At 41.3% G+C, this 25,845-nt stretch overlaps 1 protein-coding gene across 1 annotated transcript; it reads right to left on the bottom strand.

Annotated features, from left to right (window-relative positions):
- Positions 1–192: 192 nt before the first annotated feature.
- Positions 193–25,183, bottom strand: WRNIP1 (WRN helicase interacting protein 1). The gene is made up of 7 exons (XM_014872396.2): positions 24,641–25,183; positions 15,662–15,853; positions 14,439–14,683; positions 7,547–7,776; positions 2,302–2,457; positions 1,424–1,503; positions 193–965 (listed from the first exon to the last, which is right to left on the bottom strand). Exons 1-7 carry the CDS (start codon positions 25,166–25,168, stop codon positions 690–692), a joined length of 1,707 nt encoding a protein of 568 aa, XP_014727882.2. The 5' UTR covers positions 25,169–25,183; the 3' UTR covers positions 193–689.
- Between the last annotated feature and the right edge of the window lie 662 nt (positions 25,184–25,845).

Raw genomic sequence — 25,845 nt, 5'->3', positions numbered from 1 at the left:
GTGGCTGGGTCATAGCACAGCTGGAGAGAGGTGCAAAGAGCTCGGTAGCACTCCAGTGGCCGTTTTCATGACTATTCTACTTACAAAATGAATTCAACTTGCTCTGGAAAGAAAGGATAATAAAATTAAAGGGATATCAAACTTTTGAAACCACACTGCTGTCATATGAGTATTTAAACAAGTGCACAGACACTATTTGTAACAGCTTTATTGGTTTAGTAACTGTTGTACAAAATTGGTCTCTGAACATCATTAGAGCAAAAATTACTTTGTAATTATATTTCGCACAATATTTTAGCACTGGGGTACAATTTACTATTTTTCTGGAAAATAATGTTCTCAAAATCTGAAATAGACACTGATTTTAAAAAGGAGCACACTAATATTTCTTGTCTCACAGCAAGAGCCAGAAATACAAGTCTCTTGTGGTTTTTTCTGTTTCATTTAAACCAGTGACAGTACTATATGGATAAAGCTTGTTTTTGCATTTCTACACTGCCTAAATGCAATTCTTTACAAAATACCTTCTGAACAACAGCAATAAAAGCAGAAGGATAAAAAAGTATCTGGAAGGCTTGGTGGCTTAATCCTTTTAACCATGGTAACAGGCAGCTGACACTGTAAGGGGAGTTCTTCTCTCAGTAGAAATTTAAGAGTCATAAAATCAAAACCCATTCTGAGCACAGCAGTCACGTTCCTCGCTCCTTGAAGAAGTCTGTTCCTTTCAACTCTTCTGGTAGATAGTCCTGCTCCACAGGTTCCTTGTACATGGGGTTGTATTTGTAGCCTCTTCCATAGCCCAAGTTCTTCATGAGCCTTGTTGGGGCGTTTCTCAGGTGCAGAGGAACAGGGGGCAGGGGTCCCTTGTGCATCCTCAGGCATTCCTTGACGTTGCCATATGCCCTGTACACCTCTATAGACTTTGGGGCTCTGGCAAAGTACACTACACATTGTGCTAGAACCACCTGCAAACAAGCAGAGGGAAAATGTCAAATGACATCTTTTAAGCTTTTTGGGAAAAGGTCTGCTGTTCAGGTTGTTTGTACAGCAAGGCAGGGATTCTGTTTTTAAACTGATCTCTGCCTGCTACTATAATATGAATACTATTATTTAACAACACCATAGCTCCAGAGTTTTCACTACTAGAAAATACTAGCTACTTTATCTATCATAGAAAAAAAGAGAAAAATGATATATGTTAATGTATCACGTTATGTATTTTAACAAGAAATACGCAGTGACTTTTATTTTAAACTACAGCATTTATTTTAAGAGCTACAATGTTGCCTTGTCAAAGAAAGGCCATGCAGAATGAGTAAGTTACTAAGTCTGCCCTGTCATTGCAATTTGCTTCTTTTTACAGTTACAGATAGGTTTCACAGATTGCAGAATTTTCAAATCAGTGAATTAACGAAGCCTTTACCTCACATTCAGGCATTCCAATGAAGTGACAGCCTTGATAAGCAGCAACTGCTTGAGTTAAAGCCAGGGGATCTGCAAGTCCTAAGAAAGGGATCAGATAAAAGCAGGCTAATGTCCTTTTTTTAACTTTATATCTTTCTTTTTAAATTTTATTTTTTCCTTTCCTGTAAGGTATCCATACACATTTCAGAGCTGCCTTCCACAAGCTTTCCTCTGCCCCCGAGGGGAGAAAAAAAAAAGTCTAAGCTCTGGGTATGATTTACAGATTGAATCTGCTGCCACACAGTGGCAGCCTGAGCAGTAGCTGACCCTGTATGATTCTCATACTTTTTGAAATTAATAAAGAAATGGGGAAGTACTGCTATACAGACATAGTTTCCCCAGACCTAATTCTTCACCCATCACATACGTGCTAAAAGTGTTGCTGGATCTGCTACTTTGGATAAGTACATTAAGATGCCTTACAGCTAGGGAGCCAGCTATCAAACCTGAGATTTGCAGGTCAGGGTAGGCATTCATGTGCCAGACTCAGAAAATCAGACATCCCTGAAATACACACTCTTAGGAACAAGTTTACTAGTGTTCTACAACCAGCAGAGTTTAAAAGAATCCATATTAATACACACCAAGCCTGACCTCAAAAACATTTGTCTTTCCTGAAATAGGCAATCATCACAATGACACCTCATGTAGGTCTCTGCCTGCATATACAAAGTTTTTGTTGGAACAAAAACATGTGGAACATTTCAGTATTTTGTATCTATTTTGCATGTAACTGTTTTGGGCTTGTTTTTCAAAAACCAACTTTTAGAAACCAGAGAAGCCTAGCAGGTGTCAATTCAATGTGATATTCCAATGTGAAATACTGAAAATACTGACCTATATCTTCACTTGCAAACCTCACCAGCCTCCTTGCCACATAGAGTGGATCCTCGCCTCCCTCAAGCATTCGAGCAAGCCAGTAAAGGGAGGCATTTTCGTCGGAGCCTCTCATAGACTTGTGCAGGGCAGAGATGCAATTGTAATGTTCTTCTCCTGGACGGGGGAGAAGCAATACACAAAGCTGTTAGGAAGAAATTAACTGAAATGCATTTAAGGGAAGAGAATGTATTTTACTACATCACATAAGCTGCTTTTTCAAGGTCTCTTTATGGATATGTGGTTACAGCATTCATTGATGTTTTCAATGCCTTCCTGGTTTCCCATGTGAAGCATTGCCTAACTACATAAGCAAAACAGAGCAACTGCTGATGAAAAGGAAATCTGTTTTTTTTTAAACATTGCTAGGCAAACAATTTTGGTTTTGTAACCTAATGGCCTTCCCTTCAAATGAAAAAAAAACAAAACATAAAAAGATAACCCTGGATATTTTAAGTAGTTAGGAAGAAAACTCTACATAAACAGCTTATAATTGCCAAAGAGTAAAGTACAAGCACATACAAACAAGTCACCATTGCTTTTGGACACACACAGAGCTCTGAGAAGACAACACAAGAATCAGAGAAAATCAGTGCTATACAGTAGTGGTATTTTAGAAAAAAGACATTTCACATAATCTAAAACGTAAAAACAAAGTGTGCAGTAAAACAAGAGTTTGATGTGCTGTTTAGGGATGAGAAAGGAAATGCCATGGATATACAATGATGTAATGTCAATGGATACAATTTGGAAAAAACAGAATTGCAATGCACAACCCTGGCAAACCTCCATGAAATGCTGAGTTCAGCTGTGGACATCTGGACTACTCCAACAACACATGAAATGCTAGACTTCTAAGTAAAAAGTGGGAAGACTGAAAGAATTACAAGGATTTTTTTTTTAATATTAAAGTTTAATATATGAATAGATTTGGACTCCAAGGAGAAAGAAACAAAGCTATTCCACAGATCTTCTAGGGCTACACTTAAAAATAGGGAGTCAGTATGACCAACACTGAATGAGACCCTTCCTGCTTACAATTTTCCTCTGTGCAACTGGTTGTGATTCTTATGCATGTCTTTCAATCAAACTTGTAAGCTGCAAGTTGTTAAACTTTCCATGTTATCTGCTTTTTTAAAATTTTTTCAAGTTCCTGGCATTCATTGGCTCACAGCTAAGTGTGTATTTTAAAGGCAACCAGCTGCATGCACAGCCATCTGTTAATATTCCTCTTCTTCCTAAGGCTAAAAGGATTTACAGCCTGAGGGCCACATCACACACACCAGTCACTTGTAGGCCCTGAAAAACAGAAGCGCCGCCTGAGTGAGTTTGAGAACCAAAATCAAAATGCTGCTGCAGTTGCTCCTTTTGTAGCCAGCAAGACCTCCATCTCCCAGGTCCATTCCCCCCATCTCTGCTCCTGCTGCAGTGTGATTCTGTGGGGAATTCAACACTCTGCAGGCGAGCACAGGCAGTCAGACAGCTATTTTTGCTAGGACTCCACACAAAGAGCCCTGGCATGCAGCCCTCACTCGAGCCAACACAAACAGCGCGTCCGTGCTCCATCCTAACACTTGAGTCAGGAGCAATAAACTCAAGCAGCTGAACTCGCATCTTCCTCTTGCAAGAGGCGTCTCTTGGTCTCTTAAAAGTAACGAAGATGGCCTTTAAATATCTCCAGAGGTTGCACTCATCCAGATCTTTCTGCTGTTTGGGCTACTGTAAAGTGTAACATGTGGGGATACCAACTGGAGGGGCAGAAGGAATCCAGAGGATAGGTTTGGTCTAGATATATGTACCTGCAGGGAACTTCAGACATCAGGATGAGAAGGGAATTAATTTTCTCCTTTTATTTCCTTCCTTACAAAGTCAATGCTGGTGACACAGCTACAATGACAATAGTTACTGTCATTATACATCAGAATTGCATATCAATTAAAGACAAAATATAGTGATATGCATTGGAGAGAGGTCTTACTTTTGTCTAAAAATACAGTTTATAGATAGCCTGAGATACCAAAAGCAGTTTAAAAAGAATTAGAACTTTTAGTAGACTTTTATTTATTAGCTTTCTCATGCTGGTTAGTTTAACATACAAGTTTGGGCCTTATCAGTTCAGTTGAGAGACACACACATATCGGCTTATCTATCTCTGCTGTGTCCCAGATGCCTCTTGAAATCGAAACTATGAAGAGTTTTTGGAATCAAAATACGTTTTCTCTATGCAGCTCCCACAAAGGCAAATACCTTTCTGAAACAAGATACTATACAGGAGGCTTTGTGGAAGAGAGGACTTTCTAATGTCTAACATATACAGATGCATAAATCTTGTTGATATAAGCCCACAGATTGCTTTTGTGCTTATGAGGAGCTTTCAGGCTAGTTTAAGAAGCCAATTTATCTAAAACCATATTGGTAGAAACAGGGGAAAGGTCTCTTTCACCAACCATAGTTAATATTTGAGCTTCTTAAACAATTTCTATTCACAAGGTAGTGAGCAAAACTAAAAACAGTCCCCACCTCAAATTATTTTCTATCTTAGGCAAAGGTAAACATCAAACTGCTCATTGCTAAAGGACAGAAGAAAGCCTTGAAAGCAAGACTAGAGCAACAGCATGGATAGAAAGACTTCTCATTCTGACCCAGCAGAAAAAAACTGAGCTGGAAAAAAATATCATGGTGTGAGTGTGGTGGTTTAACACCAGTTGGGAGTCAACTCCAAATAAGCCACTCCCTCTACCCCAGCAATGATGTCCATGGTATGAAATAGCAACTTAGTCCTGACCACACGGCTGCAAGCTCTGCCCCGACAGCAAACCTGGGACAGCGAGACACCTTCTCTTTTCTCCTCCAGAGAACGGAAAGGAAAAACCATATTCCAGACTGCAGAATAAATTAACTGCAGCATAACACATACCCGGTCTTTACCATAGATGAAATTACGTCACACACAGACAGTGAAATTACTGACATTTATCTTATTAAATCAGTGTTAGCAGAGTGATACAATATGTAAAAGGAAGGGGCAACAATACAACTCTATTTAAAAGATCCAGTCACTGCCCATCTGCAGGTAAACTTTAATGAATTTTGTTGCTACATCACTTTCTAAAAAGATCAAAATTTTAACAACTACAATTAAAAGCTGAAATAGGACTGAATGATTTTTGTTTTCCTAACACTGCAAGGGCTTCAGGCAGTTGCTGGCAGTGAAATGTGACTGAAGTTGTTCCTTTGTCCTTCCAGCTAAAAGGTATAAACTATCTGCACAAAGACCTTTTCTTTACATGTCTGCACACAGATCAGAACAAGAGCCTAACAACTGCATTATGAATGATTTCTTTCCTAGATTACTTGTGGAAAATGCAGAGAAGAATCTCCAACTGCATGTATTAGGGAAATTTTGCAGAACGTAAAAACAAAAAAAAAAGTAAAATAAAAAGCCCATATTTACACAACTCTGAACCCTAAGCAATTATAATTGCTTTCTACATGAACACGCGACACTCAAGTGTATGTTGCTGCTATCATGATTATACCCTCCACTTTAAAAGACTGAAGCATTTTATTTTAGAGGACTGTAGATCCCAACACCAGCTGTGATTCAAAATGAATTAGTTAAAATATGCTACCAAAATAATAATAGTAATATTTGTTTATGCAGCAGTGGATATCTGGAAGTCCTTTATATTTAAAATGACAAACAGCTATCTCTACCATGGACAAAAGTGGTCAACCTGGAGTCAACAGTCAGTGGGCAACACAGACTACACCACAGAAGAGGGAAATTCTGTAAAGGCTTGTACTCAGGCAACCTATTACTGTGATAATATTAGTGTCAGGCTTTTTGGCATTCATCCAATCCAGAAAAACAGAATTTTCATTAATTCTGAAAATCCCTGGCCAAAAAGCCCCACAACAAATGACAACAAAGATTTCTGCAGCAGAGAAAGGCCTGACACACGCTACCCAGACTTGATGCAAGCCTCAGGAAGAGGCACTCTGTCCCATCTCTGCCAGGGCAAGAAGGTGTAAGAGGGCTGGGAGCAATGGACACAGCCAAGAGTTCTGTGTGACAGTGGCCACAAGGCGACAGCAAACACACAAGGGACCTTTCATGGTGCAAGAGACTCACACCAGTGAGCCAGTCAGATTTTCCGCTTCCTTCTAATCATGATCTCTTCCTGACACAGACCCCATTAAATTTTTCTTCTCCCTCCCCCTGCCTACCCTTGACTTCTCAGCTGCCATTAGATCAGTATCTGCCCAGCTGCCTTTTTGCTGACAGTGAGTCATCATTACTTCTTTGTAGCAAGAAGGCTGCAAGAGGGCATATGTTACAATCAACCTCAAGAAACCTCTCATCACAGGTTTTGAACTGTGGCAGTTAATGCAGCATATCAGAAGCAGTGGCCAAAAAAACAAAAAAAAAAAAAGAGAAGAAAATAAATCACTTCTCCAAAGACTGCTTGGCATAATCATTTCATCCAATTCTGCATGGTCTTTCAAGTGCTGCTGAAGAACGAGCATATGCATTCAAGGGGATTCACCTAATCTCTGATACCCACTGAATTTTAACTCTCTAACATAAATTGGTGTAGTGGCCAACTACTGTAATGCCTAAGATTGCCAAGTCACAAATTTAGCAAGAGTGGTTATCACACTAGGAAGCATTAAGTGCAATGAGATTTATGTGGCCTGCCCTAAGCAAGCTACAGAATTCATTACCTTAAAAAGCAACTCTAAAAATAAAGTGAGCTGCTCAGGTTTTGATATAACATATTACCGTGAATGTGAGCACTTCCAAGACTTTCAAAGGAGTAAAAGTGCAATGGAAGATATCCAACCCTTCAAGAAAAATGTCCTTATCAAATTATTCTGCCTCTTTAAACTGAAACCCTCATAGAAGACAATATAACCTTAAATAACGCATAATTTCACCATGTTTTAATGGTGAATTTAATTTCACCAAATATACAACTGTTTTCAGAACAGCAAATAGGCCCTTCAGCTAATCTACACTTCCTGGTTGAGAAGGAATTTTCATCTGAACTACACTGTAGAGAAAAAGTAACTTCTAGGAGAAACTTCAGTCCAACCACTGTTTCAGGAGAGCAAGTGGTAGGAAAAATGCAGAAGAAAGAGAAATTAGAGAGGCCATCACATCTTGAGAACAATGTACTTTAGAAATGCAGCAGTTACTTACCTGCTCGGTCATACAGGATGTGAGATCGCTGGAGCCCCTCCTTTATATGCTCCTCTGTTACCAGAACGCCATCTGCAGCACCACCTTTGGCACTGTTCAAAGGAGAGTTCCTTCCTGCTGCTACTCTGGCCTGAACTGCCAACTGGAGTCCATTCAGCCCAGTCCTGGCATCCCCATCACAAAGATAGGCAAGTGTGTTCAGAGCTTTCTCCTCTATGTACACCGGGAATCTGCAACAGAACAACCACACACCCTTAGTCCCCATCACACTCCTCTCCCTGCATACTGTGCTGCAGATGACATTTCTTTACAAAGTTTCTTGATAGGTAGCTGGGTTTAAGATTTGTCTTAACTCATCCTGCAGAGCCATGGGCCGACCCTCTTCCTCCTGCTCCAGTGCCTGCTAAATACAATTGCACATGAAAAATGCAGGGCAGGAGCTCTCATCTATTTAACCCCCTAATTTTTCCTCACCTCATTAAATTAAACTAAAACTAGGGTTAGGTTTTCACCACAGCCCAATTCTGATACAGCCAGCTGAACTTTACAAGGTTTTACTCCATCAGCATTTCAGTACTAGCACTTCAAATTGATTGGTGGAAGAACATTGAAAAGGTAGGAAGCTATCCAAATGCAGGTGAGAGAATATAGTGAGCCATAAAGTAACTAGCATAAAGTTTTGAAGTGACTACTAACAACAGCAAGAGGTGCTATCGGTTCTTCATAAACAACTGGAAAGATTGTTTACAATGTGAAACACATGCATCCTACTTTTACAACTTAGTCACTGGAGTACCAAAAAAAATCTTACTAGAAAAGCTGCACCTCAATATATGTCCATCACTCTTCCTGCTATCTACTGCTTCAAGTGTGCCAGAACTATACAAACACACGAAAAAGGCCAAATTCCAGTGAAATCACAACCTGAATGAAACAGTCACTGAGATTAGCTCAGTTGATTGGAGTATGGTGTTGATAGCATTAAGGGTTCGATCCCTGTATAGGCCATTCACCTGAGAGTTGGACTTGATTCTTGTGGGTCGCTTTCAGCTCAGAATATTCAACGATTCTAAGAAGATGGGAACACCTGAGAAACGCAGCAGCAGGATCTCCTGAGATCTCCTAGTGAATCCATCAAAAGTCTATGAGAACAACTAAGTCCTCAAGTTTTGTCTTTAGGTTTTCACCTGCTGGGCTGCAGTCCTCACTGTTGGGGCACATCCAAACCAGTTCACCTCTGCATGTTTCACAGGCACCCTGTTGATAATTTAACCCTCAAACCTCAGTTACATAAACAAGGTAACATCTAAGGAGCTGCCAGGCAGAGGCTGTAACTGATCTGGAGACAGCAGCTAATGGAGTTAAAATATGGCATGAATGGCCCTAACTGATCCACTTCTAGTAGCTGCACTGTAAATCAAGAGTGACAGGTATCAGTAAGGATTAGCACATAGAGCTTGGTGTGAGAGGCCATTGCTTATGAAGCTCTTGTGTGTCAAATAATTAAGGATTCACAACGCCCTGCCCTTCATTTACCAAAAGATGTATTACTATTACTACCAGTGGTGCACAAAAAGGCAGCATCAGGTTCTCTGACAAATGTGTCCACTGATTTTCCTTACTTACTCTTCCTCCTTGCAAACCCACTTTGCACTTGTCACACAAAAGAAAAAGATTGTAGGTTCTGGAAAAATTTTAGCAGTTAATATTTGAGTCCTCTCATGGCCACACATAAAAAGGAAAACCTAGAAGAGCTGCAATCTTAATGAACCACTACAAGTGAAAGCTGACAAATGTCCTCTAGGGGCAAAACCCATGCTTCAGAGAGTAGACAGTAGGAATCACGCCCTGGCAAAAGAGATGCATCACATGCATCTCGTCATGACTTTTTTCCATCTCCTTATTTCTCATGTACTTGATGAATCTAGAAAAATAAAAAATTAACACACACATACAGTGGCACTTTTTGCAGGGTGTTTCAAACACCATCTTTGAACAAGGATGCAGAACAATACAACTGCACAGGGACTTATTCAGTCAATTATCTCAAGCATCAAATTCCTTGAAAATCAGGAAGCAACGTTCACCCCTCAGCACTACAGATGGGCTAGATCTTTCATAAGCAATTAAAAAAATCAGCACGGAAAGCAAAAGCTCGTTTTAAAAACCCAGCAGGCACTACACACAGCCATCCTGCTGTTAATACCTCCTTCAACAGAAACAACCCAAATATACAACATGCCAAACACTTCTCACACATCAGCAAGGTGCATTTGAGAGGTTTCACCTTCAAGGACTAAGCTCTTTGCCTGCTGCTTGTAGAGAAGCACACCCTGTGCTTGAGGCCGCCTCACACTCATACCACAACTGCAGGCAGTGACTGCAAGTAGAGGGGAAGCACTGAGATCACTAAAAGGCAGGTACTACCTTGGAAGAATCTAAGTACAGTCTTTTTCCAAAAAAAGTTGAGGCCTCAGAGCACTTTTGACATTTATCTGCCAATTTCAAGCTGAGTTGTATTCCTGTCTCTTGTTTCACTATAGGACTCTAATTGCCCTTTTGATTCAACATAAGTAATTTACAGAAAGTGAAACAAATATTCACAAGAAAGTATAAAAAATCTGCTTACAAGCAATGGCCTTGTCCATTTCCATGGTGAAATTTCAGTTGTAACATAAGGGTAGCGGCAATTCCAATCCAAATAATGTATTATGTATTGGTTGTTCCAGTCCATGCCTACAACAGCATGACATGCAGGATGTGATAAAGAACAAGAATACATGGAGAAAACTTCCACATACAAGCTGTTTGCACAGCACATTGATGAGAATCACTGATTGTAAATAACATATTGATTGCTTTCCTGTTGCATAATCTCAGCTCCATATACACTCAGTATTTTAAAATAGTAAGAATGTTATACTCAGGATAACTGAATTAAGATTTTTTTTCTGAGCAATGAAGACATCAGAAAATTCCATTTTCTGATGATTTAATTGCACTAGTCAGGAGTCTAATTTCAAAATCAGGATGGCAATTATTTCAATACCTTGGCTTCCCAAACCACTTGCTGTGTTTTACATTTTTAAGCCCATCCGGTCTTGAGAAGCTCAAGTGCCCCACTCCCTCCCACTTTACCACTTTACCTAACTTCTGCACTCATCAGAACCACAAGGCAGAATAACTCCCGTGCTTTCTGACATCTTTTCAAGCTCCCAATGCTCCTGCAGATGAGCAATCCCATATTTTATCCAACTTCCAAAATTAACACCGAACATCCACTGGATGCCAATGGTCAATGTTGGTACCATGTAACCAACGATACTTGGAGACAAAAACATAAACAAGTCAAAAAGGACGTGCTGGGATCCATCACTCACTGGGCTGAAGGTGATATACTAGCTCAAGGAATGGAAAACTACCACTACAGGATAATAAATCCTTCTTCCAGTTCCTCTTTATCGCCATACCCTTGAGACAGTTTGTGCCAAGAACCAACATAAAACGTATGATGAACTACCCATTAAACCCACACAGCACCACAGCATTTGTGCCAATGACAAGAGAGCTTAAGTAGTATCAGGGAGTAAATATAAGGAAGTCCAAGCAAGGAGAACCTGTATGATGAAAGATTAAAAAAATTACCGAGCAAAACAAGAGACAAAGCACCTACTGCTTCTTTCCCATATAAATCAGTACTTTGTTTCTTCCTCAGTGCAATTATTTTCACTCCTTGACAGATTGCAACACTTCTACAGGCAAATGCAGTTCTTCATCTGAACTACTGCAGTGTAATATGCACACTGTAAGGCAGTGGCCTTACAGCTTTGTCATTCAGTGTCACCTCTCACCTCATTTCCTGCAAGGAAATTGAATGGATATTCCAATTAAGGAATAATTTTCAGGAAAGTATTGAACACCGAAGATCCAAAGGAATTTCACCTTCAGTGTTGTGATTTACGAACCAGTGAATTCAAAACATGCCAGAACTTGTAATACAGCCAGTAACAAGCTGAACTGCATGATGTCTGGGCTTGCCAACAGGAAACTGGGGTTCCTTCCATTCCCCTCAGTTGTGTGCCTTCTGTGCTATCTAGCTTCAAACACATTAATCAACCATCCAGTTTACTGTCTGACTTCAATTAGAGATACCATTCTGAGAGCAGCACTTGAATGACAAAAATACAAAGCCAAGAGAAGAATTTGGTTTCTTCCACCACTGACACAGTAAAGGTAATGTATCAGTGCACACCTGGAACAGCTTGTGCTATTACTGACACAGCATAAACTGCAGAAAGCACAAGCAGTTGCAGCAATAAAAAAACATCTTTAACATTGACTTATTTTCTTCACCATGAGTATGTTTTTTCCTTTCCTGTTTCTCCATCTTTCAGCCTGATTTACTGAAGACTTTATAGTTAGAGAGCAGTAATGCTGATGAAAATATAACAAAAAGCACATATTATCCTAAAGAAACCAAGTAATTAACGTAAAAACTGTCAGAAAAGAACTGCAAAGAATCTTTGTGAGCCATGATGACACAACAAACAGAAAGATATCCAAGAAGTAAAACCCACTGCTAGTGCTCCAGCTTTAGAGCAAGGAAAGGCCACGGTGGAGTGAAAGAGAACCCAAATGATCTAAACCTATCAGAAACCTGCAGCAATGGTGGAAGCAAGATAAGAAAAATCCACAGAGAAAATCTAAGGAAACAGATTCGGGTAAAGCACACTTTCCTTGTGGAGTGCAGATGATTAAATCTATTGAATCACTACGGCATGGCTGCATTCTTGCCGAGCATGGAAGATGCCTGTAACGACTAAGGAAGATTCACCCTCAACTTATTCCTCAAGGTAATATGAGAGACCACAAACAATCATCCTCTCCTTCAAAACCTCTTTTAGGTATGCCATTCTGTCAGACAAGTGATGTGATACTGAAAACATCTGATTAACTGAGGCCAAGCAGTACATGCAGTACTTCGTATTACACTGCTGTGGCTTGGAAAGGGAGACTCACATGGGAAATGAAACCCAAAATTCAATGTACACATCTTATGTGCCTTCTTGCTAGATCTCTGCAGCATTTTCAAAGTGGGTACACCCCACTGTTTGGGGACATGTGGCCTTAGAGCTCCTTTACTCACTCTGGAATAAAGGTGAGCACTGTTAACAAACAATTCAATTGCAATTGGTGATTTCCCTTTATTCTTCAGGACAGCATGAACAGTTATCTGCCTGCATCTAATGACATTCCTGTTCCATAGAGGCAGGAGGGTAAAAAGCTGAGACAGCTGATCTTGCAGAGCAGTGGAATGGGAATAAAGAAGCAGAAATGGTATGCACACTGAAGCAAGAAGCAGGAATCAATGAGGAATCCAAACCAGAACCACAGTAAGGGACAGGATGGCTTATAAAAATCTGAACTTACCAGCAACAGAATGTAGGAACTGTAGACCAGCACTAGATCTCATCATGAAAAATAAGCATAACCTACACACAAGTGCAACAAATACTCCTCAATTCAAAACCCCATTTTTATTTTTAAATGCTTGGCTCCCATAACCGCCTTTGGAGTGTGGCCTTCTTTCTCCATGGAGAGATTTCTGAAACTGTGTTAGTTAGTGCCTGCCAGACTTCTTTCAGTTTGATGAAGCACCGTGCTGTTTAAATCATCCATAGCTATCAGAAGGTTACAGACATGGAGAGTCCAGCGAAACCCAAACCCAAACAACTGCAGCTGAAACTATGCCTTGTACTTTAATCCTGTACAGAAAAGAAAGCCTCTGAACCCCAGTCAGGGTGTAGCCACAACCACAGCTGTGCCGTTACATTAATGCTGACATGCAGAACTGCCTTCTCCTCTAAAATTCACAGTACTACAATACATAAAGGCTAAAATGAGTAAACCATGAGGCAGGGTAACCTTAAAAAAAAACAAAAAGAAGGGAATACCTTTTCTTACCTATCCTGACCTCAGCATTCAGGTTGGCAATTCTTTGTGCTTACATTCTGTGATAAGGTTCAAGTGGATTCCCACTCATTTATTTCATACAGCCTGTCAATCATCTCCATGCCAATGCACTGTAAATTACTAGGACTGCAGCCAAGAACCAACACGAAGGAAGTGTAATAGCTTGCATGGGAGTACCTCGCATTACTCTTATTTGCCAGCCTCCTGTTTCAGAAGGCAAATAATATCTCTTGCAGATAAATCTGGATGTTGATTTCTCCAAAACTTTTCAAAGTGTTTAATATGTTTTTTTTTGTCTGGACATCAAGGAGCAGAGAAAAACAAAGTCTCTCTTAAAACAATCTATTAACATCTCACAGCAACAGCCTCCTCTTGCCACAGGATATCCTAAAACACAGCACAGGACTTATTCTGCAAGTAAAGCACAGAAGCAGCAGCATCTTCCCTGATATTAAAAAAACATTCTCGGAAAACAACAAACTTCTGGAAGGCACTTCCAAATTAAGCGGGGATGCCCCATCCACCACTTAATGGTAAGGTGATGCTTTTACCACCAGTAGCAAGAAGTAATACACATCAGGACATGACAAAGACCCAGTTACAGGCTTCCACAGCAAATCCTCAGCAGCAGAACAGATTTAAATATCCTGAGAGGGTGAGTCAGGAGTTACAGATCCAAGTATAAAATTCTCTCCTAATCCAGACGGTGAGATTATGTTTTGGATGGAGAGAGCCAATGCTTTGAATTCTCTCTCTCCTGTCACCCCCGCCCCTGCCATATGCTGCCACTTCTTTTCTTTACTATCAGAGGTGGCTAGGGTTTCTCTTCCCACCCCCCAACTGCTTCATTCTCTCCCTGGCAGGCAGTCAGCTCCTCGGGCTGTGCACGTTAACACCCTGCAGCCCATAAAGTACTCACTCTGAGCTCTTGCTGCTGCTGCCAGTCGCAGGGGTGCCGTGCTGGTCTCCCTGGCCCAAAACCTGGAGCCCTAAGAACCTGACAGCCCTCATCAGAATTGCCTCCATCGCTTCAACCGAGAGCTTCTCCAGGACAATCACCCGGCACCGGCTCAGCAGAGCGGCGTTGACCTGGAAGGAAGGGTTTTCTGTGGTCGCTCCTATCAGGGTCACCGTCCCGCACTCGACGTGAGGAAGGAAAGTGTCCTGAGCATGGGAGGGAAGCAGAAAAAGCTGATCTCAATCAATGACAACCTGAAACATCCCATGTGAGTAGGCTACAGTTTTTTTTGCGTCTTGTGAGACTTTGGGTTCACTGTTGATATGACAAAGCAGTTGATCTGCACAGATTATGGAAATGATTTAATTTCATGCACCCAACACCTTAATAATAAATGAGAATGACCCTACCAGCTGAAAAGAAACAGGGTAAAGAAATCTGCAAATTTTGGGTTTGTGTGACTTTGGTCTACTGCATGGCAACATAGGGAATCATGAAATTGCCTTATCAAGTATAACAAATAATGAGGCTACTCCTAAATACACTTTGAGTCAGCCTTTAGGGCTACAATTCCCTGCCTAATTCTGCAAAACTACAGGAAGATTACAGAATAGTTCAGTTTAAAAACTGCAACGTGTAGTACAGAATTCAAGCTTTCCATAGAACAACTGAAAAAACCCTTATACCTAGGAAAGGAAAAAGAAAAAAAAGTCCCAAGTGATGGCTGTAGTGTTATCCTGAAGTATCATGCTATGACTTATTTCTTCCCACACAGAAGAGGGGACAACATTAAAATATCCATATTCGGTACATTCAGATTCCAGACCTTTGTAAAGGTAATACAGAATGCTAGCCCCCAGATGGAGGCTGAAATGAAGATGTGTGCAGCAAACATTGCTAATATGACTTCTCAAAAATAAAATTTCAGAAAACTATTATTTAAAGACTGGCACAAAAGTCATCTATAACTCAAGCCTTTTATTTAAATCTTTGAATCACAGTAATTAAATGTTGGTTGAAAGTTAGCTAAGGAATTTAATTTTTATGTTTCTTCCAAATTCATCTACTAAAAGTATTAACACTGAAATCAAAAGCCAAGAGGAAGGTATCACCTTAAGGCAAAGCAGGAGATTTTAGAAAAGTGCTGACAAAGGCTCTTTTAAAAAGGCAGCGTAGTACAATACCTGCTGAGATTTATTGAAACGATGGATCTCATCAATAAAGAGGATAGTTTTTCTCCTGAAGAGTCTTTTTTCATTCTGGGCTTGGCTGATGACATCTCGAACATCATTTGTCTTGGCACTTGTAGCTGACAGTGTCACAAACCTCATGCCATTCTTTTTGCTGCTGTTGGCTATGATGTGTGCCAGTGTAGTCTGAAACAGCAATAGGAGAAAGCTTTGTAAAAATCATGTCAGACACAGAAAGTAGCAATTTAAAGGAAATATATAAAGAACAAAGCTATATATTTTGGACATAGGGACAGTGTTGACAGTTTACAGAGTTAAGGTATTTTAGCTCACGTTATTCTATGGCACAGAAGACTTAAAAACTTCCTGATAGAGGTAGCTGCCAATTCCTCTGCTGCATTTCTAATGCCTGCACTTTTACGTACCAAACCCAGTGAGCCTCTCTACTGAAAAAGACAGCACTGACAGCTGTCTCCTTTGTCACGGAAGAAGTGCTCACTGCCAAATACATTTCTGTCACAGAAGACGGGTTGACTGCAATTCCCCGTGCAGTTATTTTGTGTATGTTAATGGATAAAGAGCTGGACTACCCCAAGACACCTGCCTAAGAGTTTGCAGCGCAACTGCATGTGAGGAATAAAAAGCTACAATGTTATTAAGCAAACCCTTTTATATTTCAAATACACATAAAAATGAAATTGATCAGACAGCAGTTTCTACAAAAGCATGAGATGATTAGTGTTAAAAAGATTACATACATACTTAAGAAAATGTAACTCTTAAATCTAAATAGTCAACAGTAATCAAATGCTGCCCCAGGGAAGCAAAAGGCAGCTGACTGAACAAACTGGCTGTTTTCAGTAAGCAGCTATGTTGTTTTTCTGTCCTTATGAACAACATCTTCAAATCTAAATTTATTTGTAGATAATTTCACTTAGCCTACCAAAGCACAAAAACAACCTCCACCAACGTCCCTGGGTAGATTTATTACACCTGAACATTTCACAGACATGACTTTGAGACTTTCCTTTGCAACCCTTGTGTATGCCTCAAAGAGAGTGCATCTCTATTTGAAAGTACTGCTAGAGAAAACAGGTGATTCTTCCATCAAGCTCACTATTCTATTAGAGAAGGATCTAAAGGAGACCGAAGACAGGAGAGCCTCAGCAGATGAGGAGTGGGACAGGTGCCCACAAAACCACCTCAGAAGATATTCCAAACGCTGAGGTTAAAGCAGCAGGTGGTGTCAACCTGATCCTCTTGCAGGGAGGCTGCAGAAACAAGCACCTTCCACTTGGCTACCAATGGTGTTGCAGTACCCCGCTCTGTCCCTTTAATGGATCTCCTTGTCCCTGAAACTGCAACCAGCCCAAGTTACAAAACGGGGGGCTAAGGAGAAGAATGTATTGCTATTTATTCTTGCTTTAGTTTTAGTAAGGGCTTCCTGACTGCCTTCAAGGGTGGTGTCATTTCAGGTCCCGATACAAGACTTGCATCCCATGTCAGATCCTTCCTCGCTTCTTTGAGCTCAATCCACCCATCCCCAAGCTGTATCACTGCAGAGGGCAAGACTGGAAAGACACTTGGAAAGTGCTTTCAGCAAAGCCTATAGAGATTAGGAAGATCTGGGGAAATAAACAAATAAGCAAATTCCACCCTTGCCCCAAAACCAAAAGAAAACAATATTTGAAACCAAGCTACCAAATTAAAACCAATATTCATGTTTCTTTACATATTCACACATTAAAAATCTCTGAAAGCATAGAAACACCCAATTCATCAAATGTAAGGATGAAAAAAGAAAAATGTACCTCTTCCTTCTCTAAAAGTGGCAATGGTGAGAGGATGAAGAAAAAAAATAAAGCAGCTATTCTTCCTGTAGCTCCACCTGGACTGGTAGCTCACATTGTACTCTGGCTGTCACTCAGAGAGTTTTGATATTTACAAAAAAAGCACTAAGGACTTTGTTTTAAACACATGCACAGGAGTCCCTATTTCTAACTCTAATTTAGGAAAAAAAAAATCAAAGAGATTTGTTTGAAAACTACTGTTAGACCAAGAATCTACTTGAAATCTGCTGCATGGATCTCAGCCAGCAGATACCTCTCCCTCTCTGCCAACTTATGGGTCACCAAAGGTTGCAATAAGAATAACATACATTGCCTTTCAGATGTAACGCTTGACAAGGACAGGCATGTTCACAGCCTTTTCCTTCTGTTCTGCACAATCAATCATTCAGCAAGTCAAACTGCCTATCACACAGACGTAAAACTTTCCCATGTCCTCTGAAAGACTTACTTCCCATAAGTTCAGGATTTTTATGCTGCTTTTTGTCCTACCATCTCAAGTAAAAGTCAGTGACAACCTACAGTTTTCTCCCTCTTTGTTACTTCAGGTTATAACCTAAAGGAACACATAATCTAGTGGAGAATTCACATAAGCAAAGGAGCTTAAGTAAGAAGGCACTAGCACAGAACAACTGTAACTTATATGCTAGACCCCTATTTTCCCTTAGGGGCAATGTATTTAAGGGACAAGAAGAAAATTGGAAATCTGATATGGAATAAGGCAGAAGAAAACACGCTGATTATCCTTCATTTCTAAAACAAATTTCAAAGTTTGATTCTTTCACTGGAAAACAAGTATTTTAAAATAGTGACACTGATGTTACAATTTACCATGAGTGACTACCCCTGAATCAGAACCTGCATAACAGGCACAAAAAAGAAATCCAAACAAGTTGATAATGTACTCCTTTTATAATACAAGTGTTTCTTATTTAGCTCATGTTTTTTTTTCCTTATGGGCAGGAGCAGGAATATTGTTTCCCACAAATTAAGAATAAGAGTGATCCAATGATCCTGCAAACTAACCTTTTGCTAAATTCTCAAGAAATTACACCTTACAAAGCCCACAGTGTAATAACCTTGCCCCTTCCAGAAATCATTCTTAGTTCTCTTCTACTATGATGCCAAACTATTCAAACTCGTACCTATTATCTCAACTTTTATGTTGAATATTGTGAGACCTTACTGACCAACCTGTTTAGACAAGCTAAAGCAGTGGCATCATAAAAAGCTGCTCTGAAACAGATACATATTCACCAAGAAACTTCTGAACCATTATTCGCCAATGAGTAACACTTAACTTCAGCCTGTGGTCACTTATTTCCAGACCCATTACACATAGAACAAATACTTAACTACTGAAACTCTCCTTCACCATCCTGTACCTGTAGCTTTGTATAAACTGAGCCCAAATGAGAACATCCCACTGTCAGAGCAGAAAAGTCAATCAGATTTGTTGATTGGTAAGCTGGGTGTTTGTACTAGGAGACAAGAATTTTCTGTATACCCAGAAGTTTCCTTCACTGGGCAACACTCTTTAGGTATGAACTATTTCTCTCCTCTCTGCACTGCCACTAGTCAATGCTACCTCATCCATGGCTGGAAGAAAACAGTAAAAAGCTCATACAAGTTAAGCCAGTCTTACTGATGCTGATGTTCAATGACTACATTACCCGCTCAGAAGGTGGTATTTTTGATTTTTGCAGCCCTTTACCAGGTCATTAAACTATGGTCATCACATTAGCTCAGCAAAGCTCCTTACAGGAATGAAGAGTGGCACTGCCTAGCTCACTTCAGAAAGTGGAATTGGAAAAAACTGGGGAGAGATTAGCACACAGGGTTAGATCATATGAAGAATACTGTGAAACCTCCAAGGTCCTTCCAATACACACGGTTCTCCCAGAAAGTCTGGAAGTCTGTAGGCTCTGCCAAACCACATTTAGGTGACCAAAGCAGATCTAGCACGGACTGGCACAAGTGCAGCACAGCATGGATTATTCCTGAGCAGGGATAATCTGGTTGGCATGTAGGTTTTCCCAACAAAAGACTTTGCTGGTTTGTTCCAGAGCAAACCACAGTGTGAATTATGTTTGTGGCAGGGATGAAAAGAGACTGATAAGCCTACTGCAAAACACAACAGGCTAGCTACACCTACAGATTCGTAGGGTCTAAGCTAGGGTAGCGGAGTTCTGAACTAGCACCCTGATTTTCTTTGCTGCTGTTTGACCATGACTTTCTGGCTATTTTTTGCTCTTCATTTATTCTGGCCAGGATTTCCAATTCTCTGTTTACATGGTGTTGCCATCAATGGCATCAATGCCCTCACCCTCAACCCTCCCTTTGCTGGCAGCAGGGCCATACTGTGGCTGCCAAGCAATCAGGAAAGGCCGTGCTCTGTTTCACAGCCTCGAGGGAGACACCAACAGCATCCTTGGATGTCGCATAGGGCAGCAGTTCTCTGGGATGTAGCTCTGTGGATGTTCTCTGTACCATACTGCGTCACAGCAGATAAGCCAGGCCGTGTCTAAAGGAAATTGGCAGCATAGCAGGTGAATATGCCCTGGGGACACTCTCTATACAGATAAACACAATCAAAAGTAGCAGCAGTTGGCATTTATATAAGGGCAGATGCTATTCTTACCCATCTTGTTTGGTTCTTCAAACCCCAAATAGCCCACTGAGATACTACTGGAGGAGTAAGTGTCACCGAACAAGAGACACAGCATGTGCTTTACAACACTTCCAGAATCCAAGCCCAACCAAGCATAAACAGACGCAAGGTCACTGCATAATGTTTATTGAAATGGAGCTCCATTTGCTGTATCCTGATTAGTGTACTTACGTTCCAACTGTTTTATGGATACAATCGTATTTTCTCTTCCGGCATTCTCTTCCTAGAGAGCTACTCCAAGTTATTCCTGATTTAGAATGGCATAAGCAAAACCAAGCACACTGCATTACAACACTGCCCCCAGGCAACCGCAAAAACAAACCCATTTTTCAGAGATGTCCTGAACTTTCAGGTTACTGTAAAAGACATGACGCATTTCCAGTTTAAAATTTCATGCTAATCAATTGAAAGAACTCATTTCTTCAAATGGCCCAAATCAGGCCCCAAGCTGTATGAATAAGAGAAGACAAAATACACCCAAGCAATCAAACAGCCTGTTAGGTAACCACTTGTATTAGCAAAATAGGAAGCACTGGAGGGAAGAGGTGATAAACATGTGGGCACCAAAATAGGTGTCTGTGTTTCAATGTGTCATTTATTGAATGCAAACAAAGAAAAGAAATACAAGGGAGTTCTAGAAATAAAATAAATAGTCAGAGAAGATTTGAAAGAAACTTCAAAGACCACTTACTGGGGTTTTTAATGCTTTGCACTCATACCAACACTGCATATTTTATCTTATTACTACAGTGCAGACATGAACCTCAGAAAATCATGCATGAATGCTCTTTGTGTTATCTTCTATAAGAAGCGGGTTCATTCCACTTGCTACCTATTTTTTTCTTGTTAAGCAGCAGACGTAAGAGGGAATGTTTACTGTATTTAAATACAGAATGTTCAGGTTTATAAGGCTTAAACTTCATCTGTGGCAGCAAAATTATTCGGTGCTCAAGTTACGCTGTGTCCCCCCACTAACTCTTGACTAAAATTGGTGCCCCAATGGCAGACATGCAAAAATCTAAATCCCTGTATTAAGGTGCTATAAATCACAGTACAGCTTACTCACATTACACTCGGATTCATACAGGCCTTTAAAAATTTGCATAGTCAGGATGAACAAGCTAACTGTTCCTAAGTTAATAACCACACCATCTCTTTGAGGAAGAGTTTCTTTTGGCCTGAGTCTGGTCAGCTTCTTAAAAGAAGAAAATAGGCTCTTGTATCCAACACTTCAGAGTGACAAAAGTGCAAACAAAAAGTCAAAGTCTCTTCACCAAGAGCACCGTGGCTTCCTAAGAAATTAGGATGGCAGATCGAAGGTACAAAGATCGTGTTCCCTTAAAGTAAGAGGACTCAGTACAGATGGAAACTCAAAAGAAAAGAGGATCACAATGGAAATACCCCAATTTTGTCTTTTCAATTTTGAGGGCGCTTCCTTGGATATTCAAGTACAGCTGAGGCCAAAACCAACTTGGGCAGAGCAGTTACATAGCACACATATTTCAATCCAGTACCCAGCTTTATTGTTCTCATGATAAAAATACTCTTGACCTACAATATAAAATACTGCATCATTTACAGCACTTTAACAGGCAAGATTATTTTCTTCTTGTTTAGAAAAAGTCTGTAGAAGTACTATTTTTCATAAAAGTCAAGACTGAAAAATAATACATCAATTGATTTGAAATTTGGCCCAGATGATTTATTCCATGTTCAGGACTTTTTTTACTTAGTCCTGATCTACCCTTTTCAAAAGTATCAGTTAACATGGCATTTGGCTGTAGAAATGGAAGAAGGCATAGATGGGCTGCAATAACCAGATTCCATGGGTAGCAAGAGCCTGAAGAGGTTTAAGAAATGTATGACCATCTTACACAGCACTTCCGAATTTAGACCAACATATCTAATTATGCTGCTATTTTAGCTCTTTGATGGGCAGAGCTTAGCATATGGCCTTGTTACATACGAAACTACATAACATGCAGTTATTTCTTAGTACTTTTCCTTCTGAAAACGACTGTATCTAATGGAAGAAGTTTTGCTGTTCAGTCCAACCAGGTCCTGAGGCAGTGAGAATACTTCTGCTCCACAGGATCTTTCAAGTTTTCAAGCACTAAGTTGCTTTCTCATTAAATGTTTTCTTAGACACATTATTTACATACAACTCAAATAGTAAGTGAGTGGGATAGGCAAGAACAGATCTCCTTTTCCATCTCTAAGTGGACTACTTTGCTTGCATGTTAAATCTGTTAGGAGAGGAACTTCATAAGGACATATCCAAGAAAAGAATAGAGCTTCCAGATATTTAACTCAGACAGACAATATAATTTATAGGGAAGAAGACCCAAGATAAAACTATACTCTAGCACCACCCTAGAAATGCTGATATATGTGGGTGAAGGGGCAAAGTTCAATTCCTCTTTGCAGAAGGAATTTCTGGTTCATCCAATAATGGATGTTTCATCAGGAGCCAGCTGAAAGCACATAGACTCAAAACACTACCCTTGAAAGCAGATGAGTTACCCAATAGTATAAATACCCAGTAAGTAAAAATATAACAGCTAAGTTGCGGAACTGTTCTTTGATGGGTCAAAAGGCACAGAAATGATGCAAGTCAAACAACCGAGGAGCAACAGAATTTAAACTCTGTGAAAAGCAAGCTTACTAAATACAGTTCTGCATAAAGCATATGGGTGGGGAGGATGGGTCATATGAAAGGAGAATGAAAGCTGTGATATTACAGGAATAAAACAGATCACCCATTACTCAAAGACATTTTCAGTACCACAGGAGGTTCTTAAAGAAGACCTGGAACCAGCTGTTAAGCTGTCACAAGCTCTTGAAACACACTTCCGTGGTCAAAACCAGGTGCATTCATCAGATCACAACCTAAAGGCCACTGAAGCCAGTGCCAGTTTGCAGAGACTGTACTGGAGCCTTTGCTTTGCTACCACTGTACTTGTACAGCCTTTTTTCCCTGAGCAAAGAGAGCTTCAATAAAGAGCAAGCACATGCTGTTAACAGAGATAGCAAGAAACAAAAGGCAGGAGACCACAAAAAACCAAGAAGCAAGCCCCTGAACGCGCTACTCATTCAGCAAGGAGAATTCCTATTTGTTAAAGAACTGAATGCCACCTCTCTCTCTGACCATCTAACTTCAGTCAATCTACCTCCCCTTTAAATCAGTTTTCAGAAACAGCCCTTCTTTACCCCATTTATTCTGAGCTCTTGCTTTCTGCTATTACTTTGCTATTTTAAAGGAAGTAGCAATTATAGAAGTTCACTAGTTGGTTCTTTTGAAATGTATGCTATCTAGCCTAAAATATTTGCTGGATCATTGCTAATAGTATTCATCTAATTCTAACACCTGCTCCTTATTTATTGTGATTGACTAGCATTATTATTTAAACACCACACAGAGTAAGTCTTTATTTTCAATTAAGTATACTGACAAGACCAAGCTACTGCTCTGGCCTTAACTTCTCTGCTAAGCATTAATTACTTCCCCATCCCCAGATTTCTCAAACATAAACACAGCCAATACACCAAATTATATAAATATATATATACATATATATACAAAAAAATACATGAAACTAAATGCTGTGAACACATTAGACTGACAGAGAAAACTGTATTTCGTTTGCCCTGCCACCCCACAAATCTGAAATACCTGGAACAACAGGACAAAACTAACGCGAGATCTTAAAGACTGCTCAACCACACCTGAGACATTCCTTTGGTCCTTCCCTCACAACAACTGTGAATCCCTTCACTGCTGTGCTAGATGGTCTTTTGGGATTCACGATGGTCCCTAGTGTGTTAAGAGACAGAACATGAAAGATGCAATGGTCAGATCCTGCAAAGACTCACCAGGCTAAAACTGGTTGAAGGTGGACGAGTGCCTAGGCTCTCATAAGGCTCTCTCCCTTCCACACCAGTGCTGCCTTCTCCCACAGGCAAGAATTTGTAGGCTAAAGCAAACCCAGCACTTGCAAACTGTGCTGTATTAATCTGCTGGAATCTCACCTTGTTTCCTGGACATTTTTACAGATTCTGAGTTGTTGCTGTTTTTCAGCTTCTCAGTCATTAACTAAACCACGGCTTATGTTTTAGGTGTGGACTTTGGAGTTACAAAATCTGAATTATCTGAAAGCAAGAGACGTCATGTGTAACCAAAGGGCAAATTGCATGGAATGGGGCGGATGGGGGTGGACCAATTCTATTTTATTCATGAGGCAGGTTGTGTTTTTCGTAATCTTAAGTAAAAACTAATGGACATCAGCCAGCATAAGGAAACTACAAAAGAAACCAAGAACACAGAAGGGCGAAGAGAAGAGTCCGAAAATTAACAGGTTTTACGACCACCGGCCTCCAGAGCCACGTGAAGCAGCGCCGGCCCGACCCCGCCGGCCGCGAGCGGAGCGGGGCTGGGCGCTCGCCGCCCGCACTCACCTTCCCGCAGCCCGGCGGCCCCCAGAGGATGAGGGAGGGGATTTCGTGGGACTCCAGCAGGGACCGCAGCAGGGTCTGCGCCCCCAGCACCGGCTCCTGCCCCACGTAGTCCCCCAGCGTGTCCGGCCGCAGCCGCTCGGCCAGGGGCTTCCCCTCCAGCTTCTGCGCCAGGCTCTCCCCGCACAGCGCGGCCGCGCATCCATGGCCCGGCTGCTCGGCGGCCTCGTCCCGCCCCGCGCCGCTCCTCCCGCCGGCGGCTGCCGGGCTCTGCCCGCCGCCGCGGCCCTTGTGGAACAGGGAGAAGACGGGGGACCCGGCGGCCGGGCGGGCCTGCTCCGGCTGCCCCTCGGCCTGGCTGCCCGGCGGGGCGGCGGCGAGGCGCGGCCGCTTGCTGGGGGGCTCGGCCTGGGCCCCGCCGGCCTGCAGGCAGCGGTCCAGGTGCGGGTTGATGTCGGCGCCCGGCAGCTCCCGCAGGCACACGGGGCACTGCACCAGCCGCTCCTCCTCGGCGGCCTCCGTCGGCTCCATGGGCTCCCCGGCCGGGACAGGAAGCGCAGCCGCCCGCAGCCCTTCGGGAGCTGTAGTCCGCTCCCCGCCCCAGCTGCCGGGCCCTGCAGCCCCTCGGGGCCGTGCTGAGCCACGTCGCCAAAATCTCCGGACTTGGGGTCCACCCGGTCTTTCACTGAAATATGTGAAAACTTCATTCTCTGTGGAAATACCATCAGCAAACTATTATTTTTTTAAAAATTAGGTTCAAAACTGAACTCTGGTACTATGCAGAATGTAGGGCAGGTTGTATTTCAAAGATGGGCACAGTAAGTGGTACCATTCGTGTCCTAATTTACGACCCGAACTTGACCCACTGGTAATTCTTTCCACGTTACATCTTGTTTTCTTTCTTAAAGTATATGTTTAGGTTTAATTATACACCGTGACATAATAGTTCCCAGCTTGTAAAATTCAGGTCAGTCTAATGTCAGCTGTGTTAGGAGGTAAACAAGTCTGGCTACTGGCTAACAGTACCCCCAGGCTTAAAATTTGAAAATGCCTGGTTAGAAAGTGGCCAACAGGTCAGAAATAAAATTTTTATTTGAACTGATGATGGAGACCAAAGGACTGAGTTTGAAGCAAAGTGCTTTACAGCCCATCATGTAAACCTAGTTCTGACTGAAGGGATTACAATCTAAACCCAGATGTTGAAAGTG

The sequence above is a fragment of the Sturnus vulgaris genome, chromosome 1 (genome assembly GCF_052056855.1).
Source record: "Sturnus vulgaris isolate bStuVul1 chromosome 1, bStuVul1.hap1, whole genome shotgun sequence".
In the NCBI taxonomy this organism is placed as follows: Eukaryota; Metazoa; Chordata; class Aves; order Passeriformes; family Sturnidae; genus Sturnus; species Sturnus vulgaris.
Note: the sequence above shows the minus strand (reverse complement) of the source record. Positions and strands in the feature narration are given on the sequence as shown.

Coding starts and splice junctions, on each gene's coding strand:
- WRNIP1 (XM_014872396.2), bottom strand. CDS start 25,168: ATGGAGCCGACGGAGGCCGCCGAGGAGGAGCGGCTGGTGCAGTGCCCC. Junction 1,504..2,301: donor GTTTGCAAGTGAAGATATAG/GTCAGTATTTTC, acceptor TCCCTTTCTTAG/GACTTGCAGATCCCCTGGCT. Junction 966..1,423: donor TTGGAATGCCTGAATGTGAG/GTAAAGGCTTCG, acceptor GCTTGTTTGCAG/GTGGTTCTAGCACAATGTGT.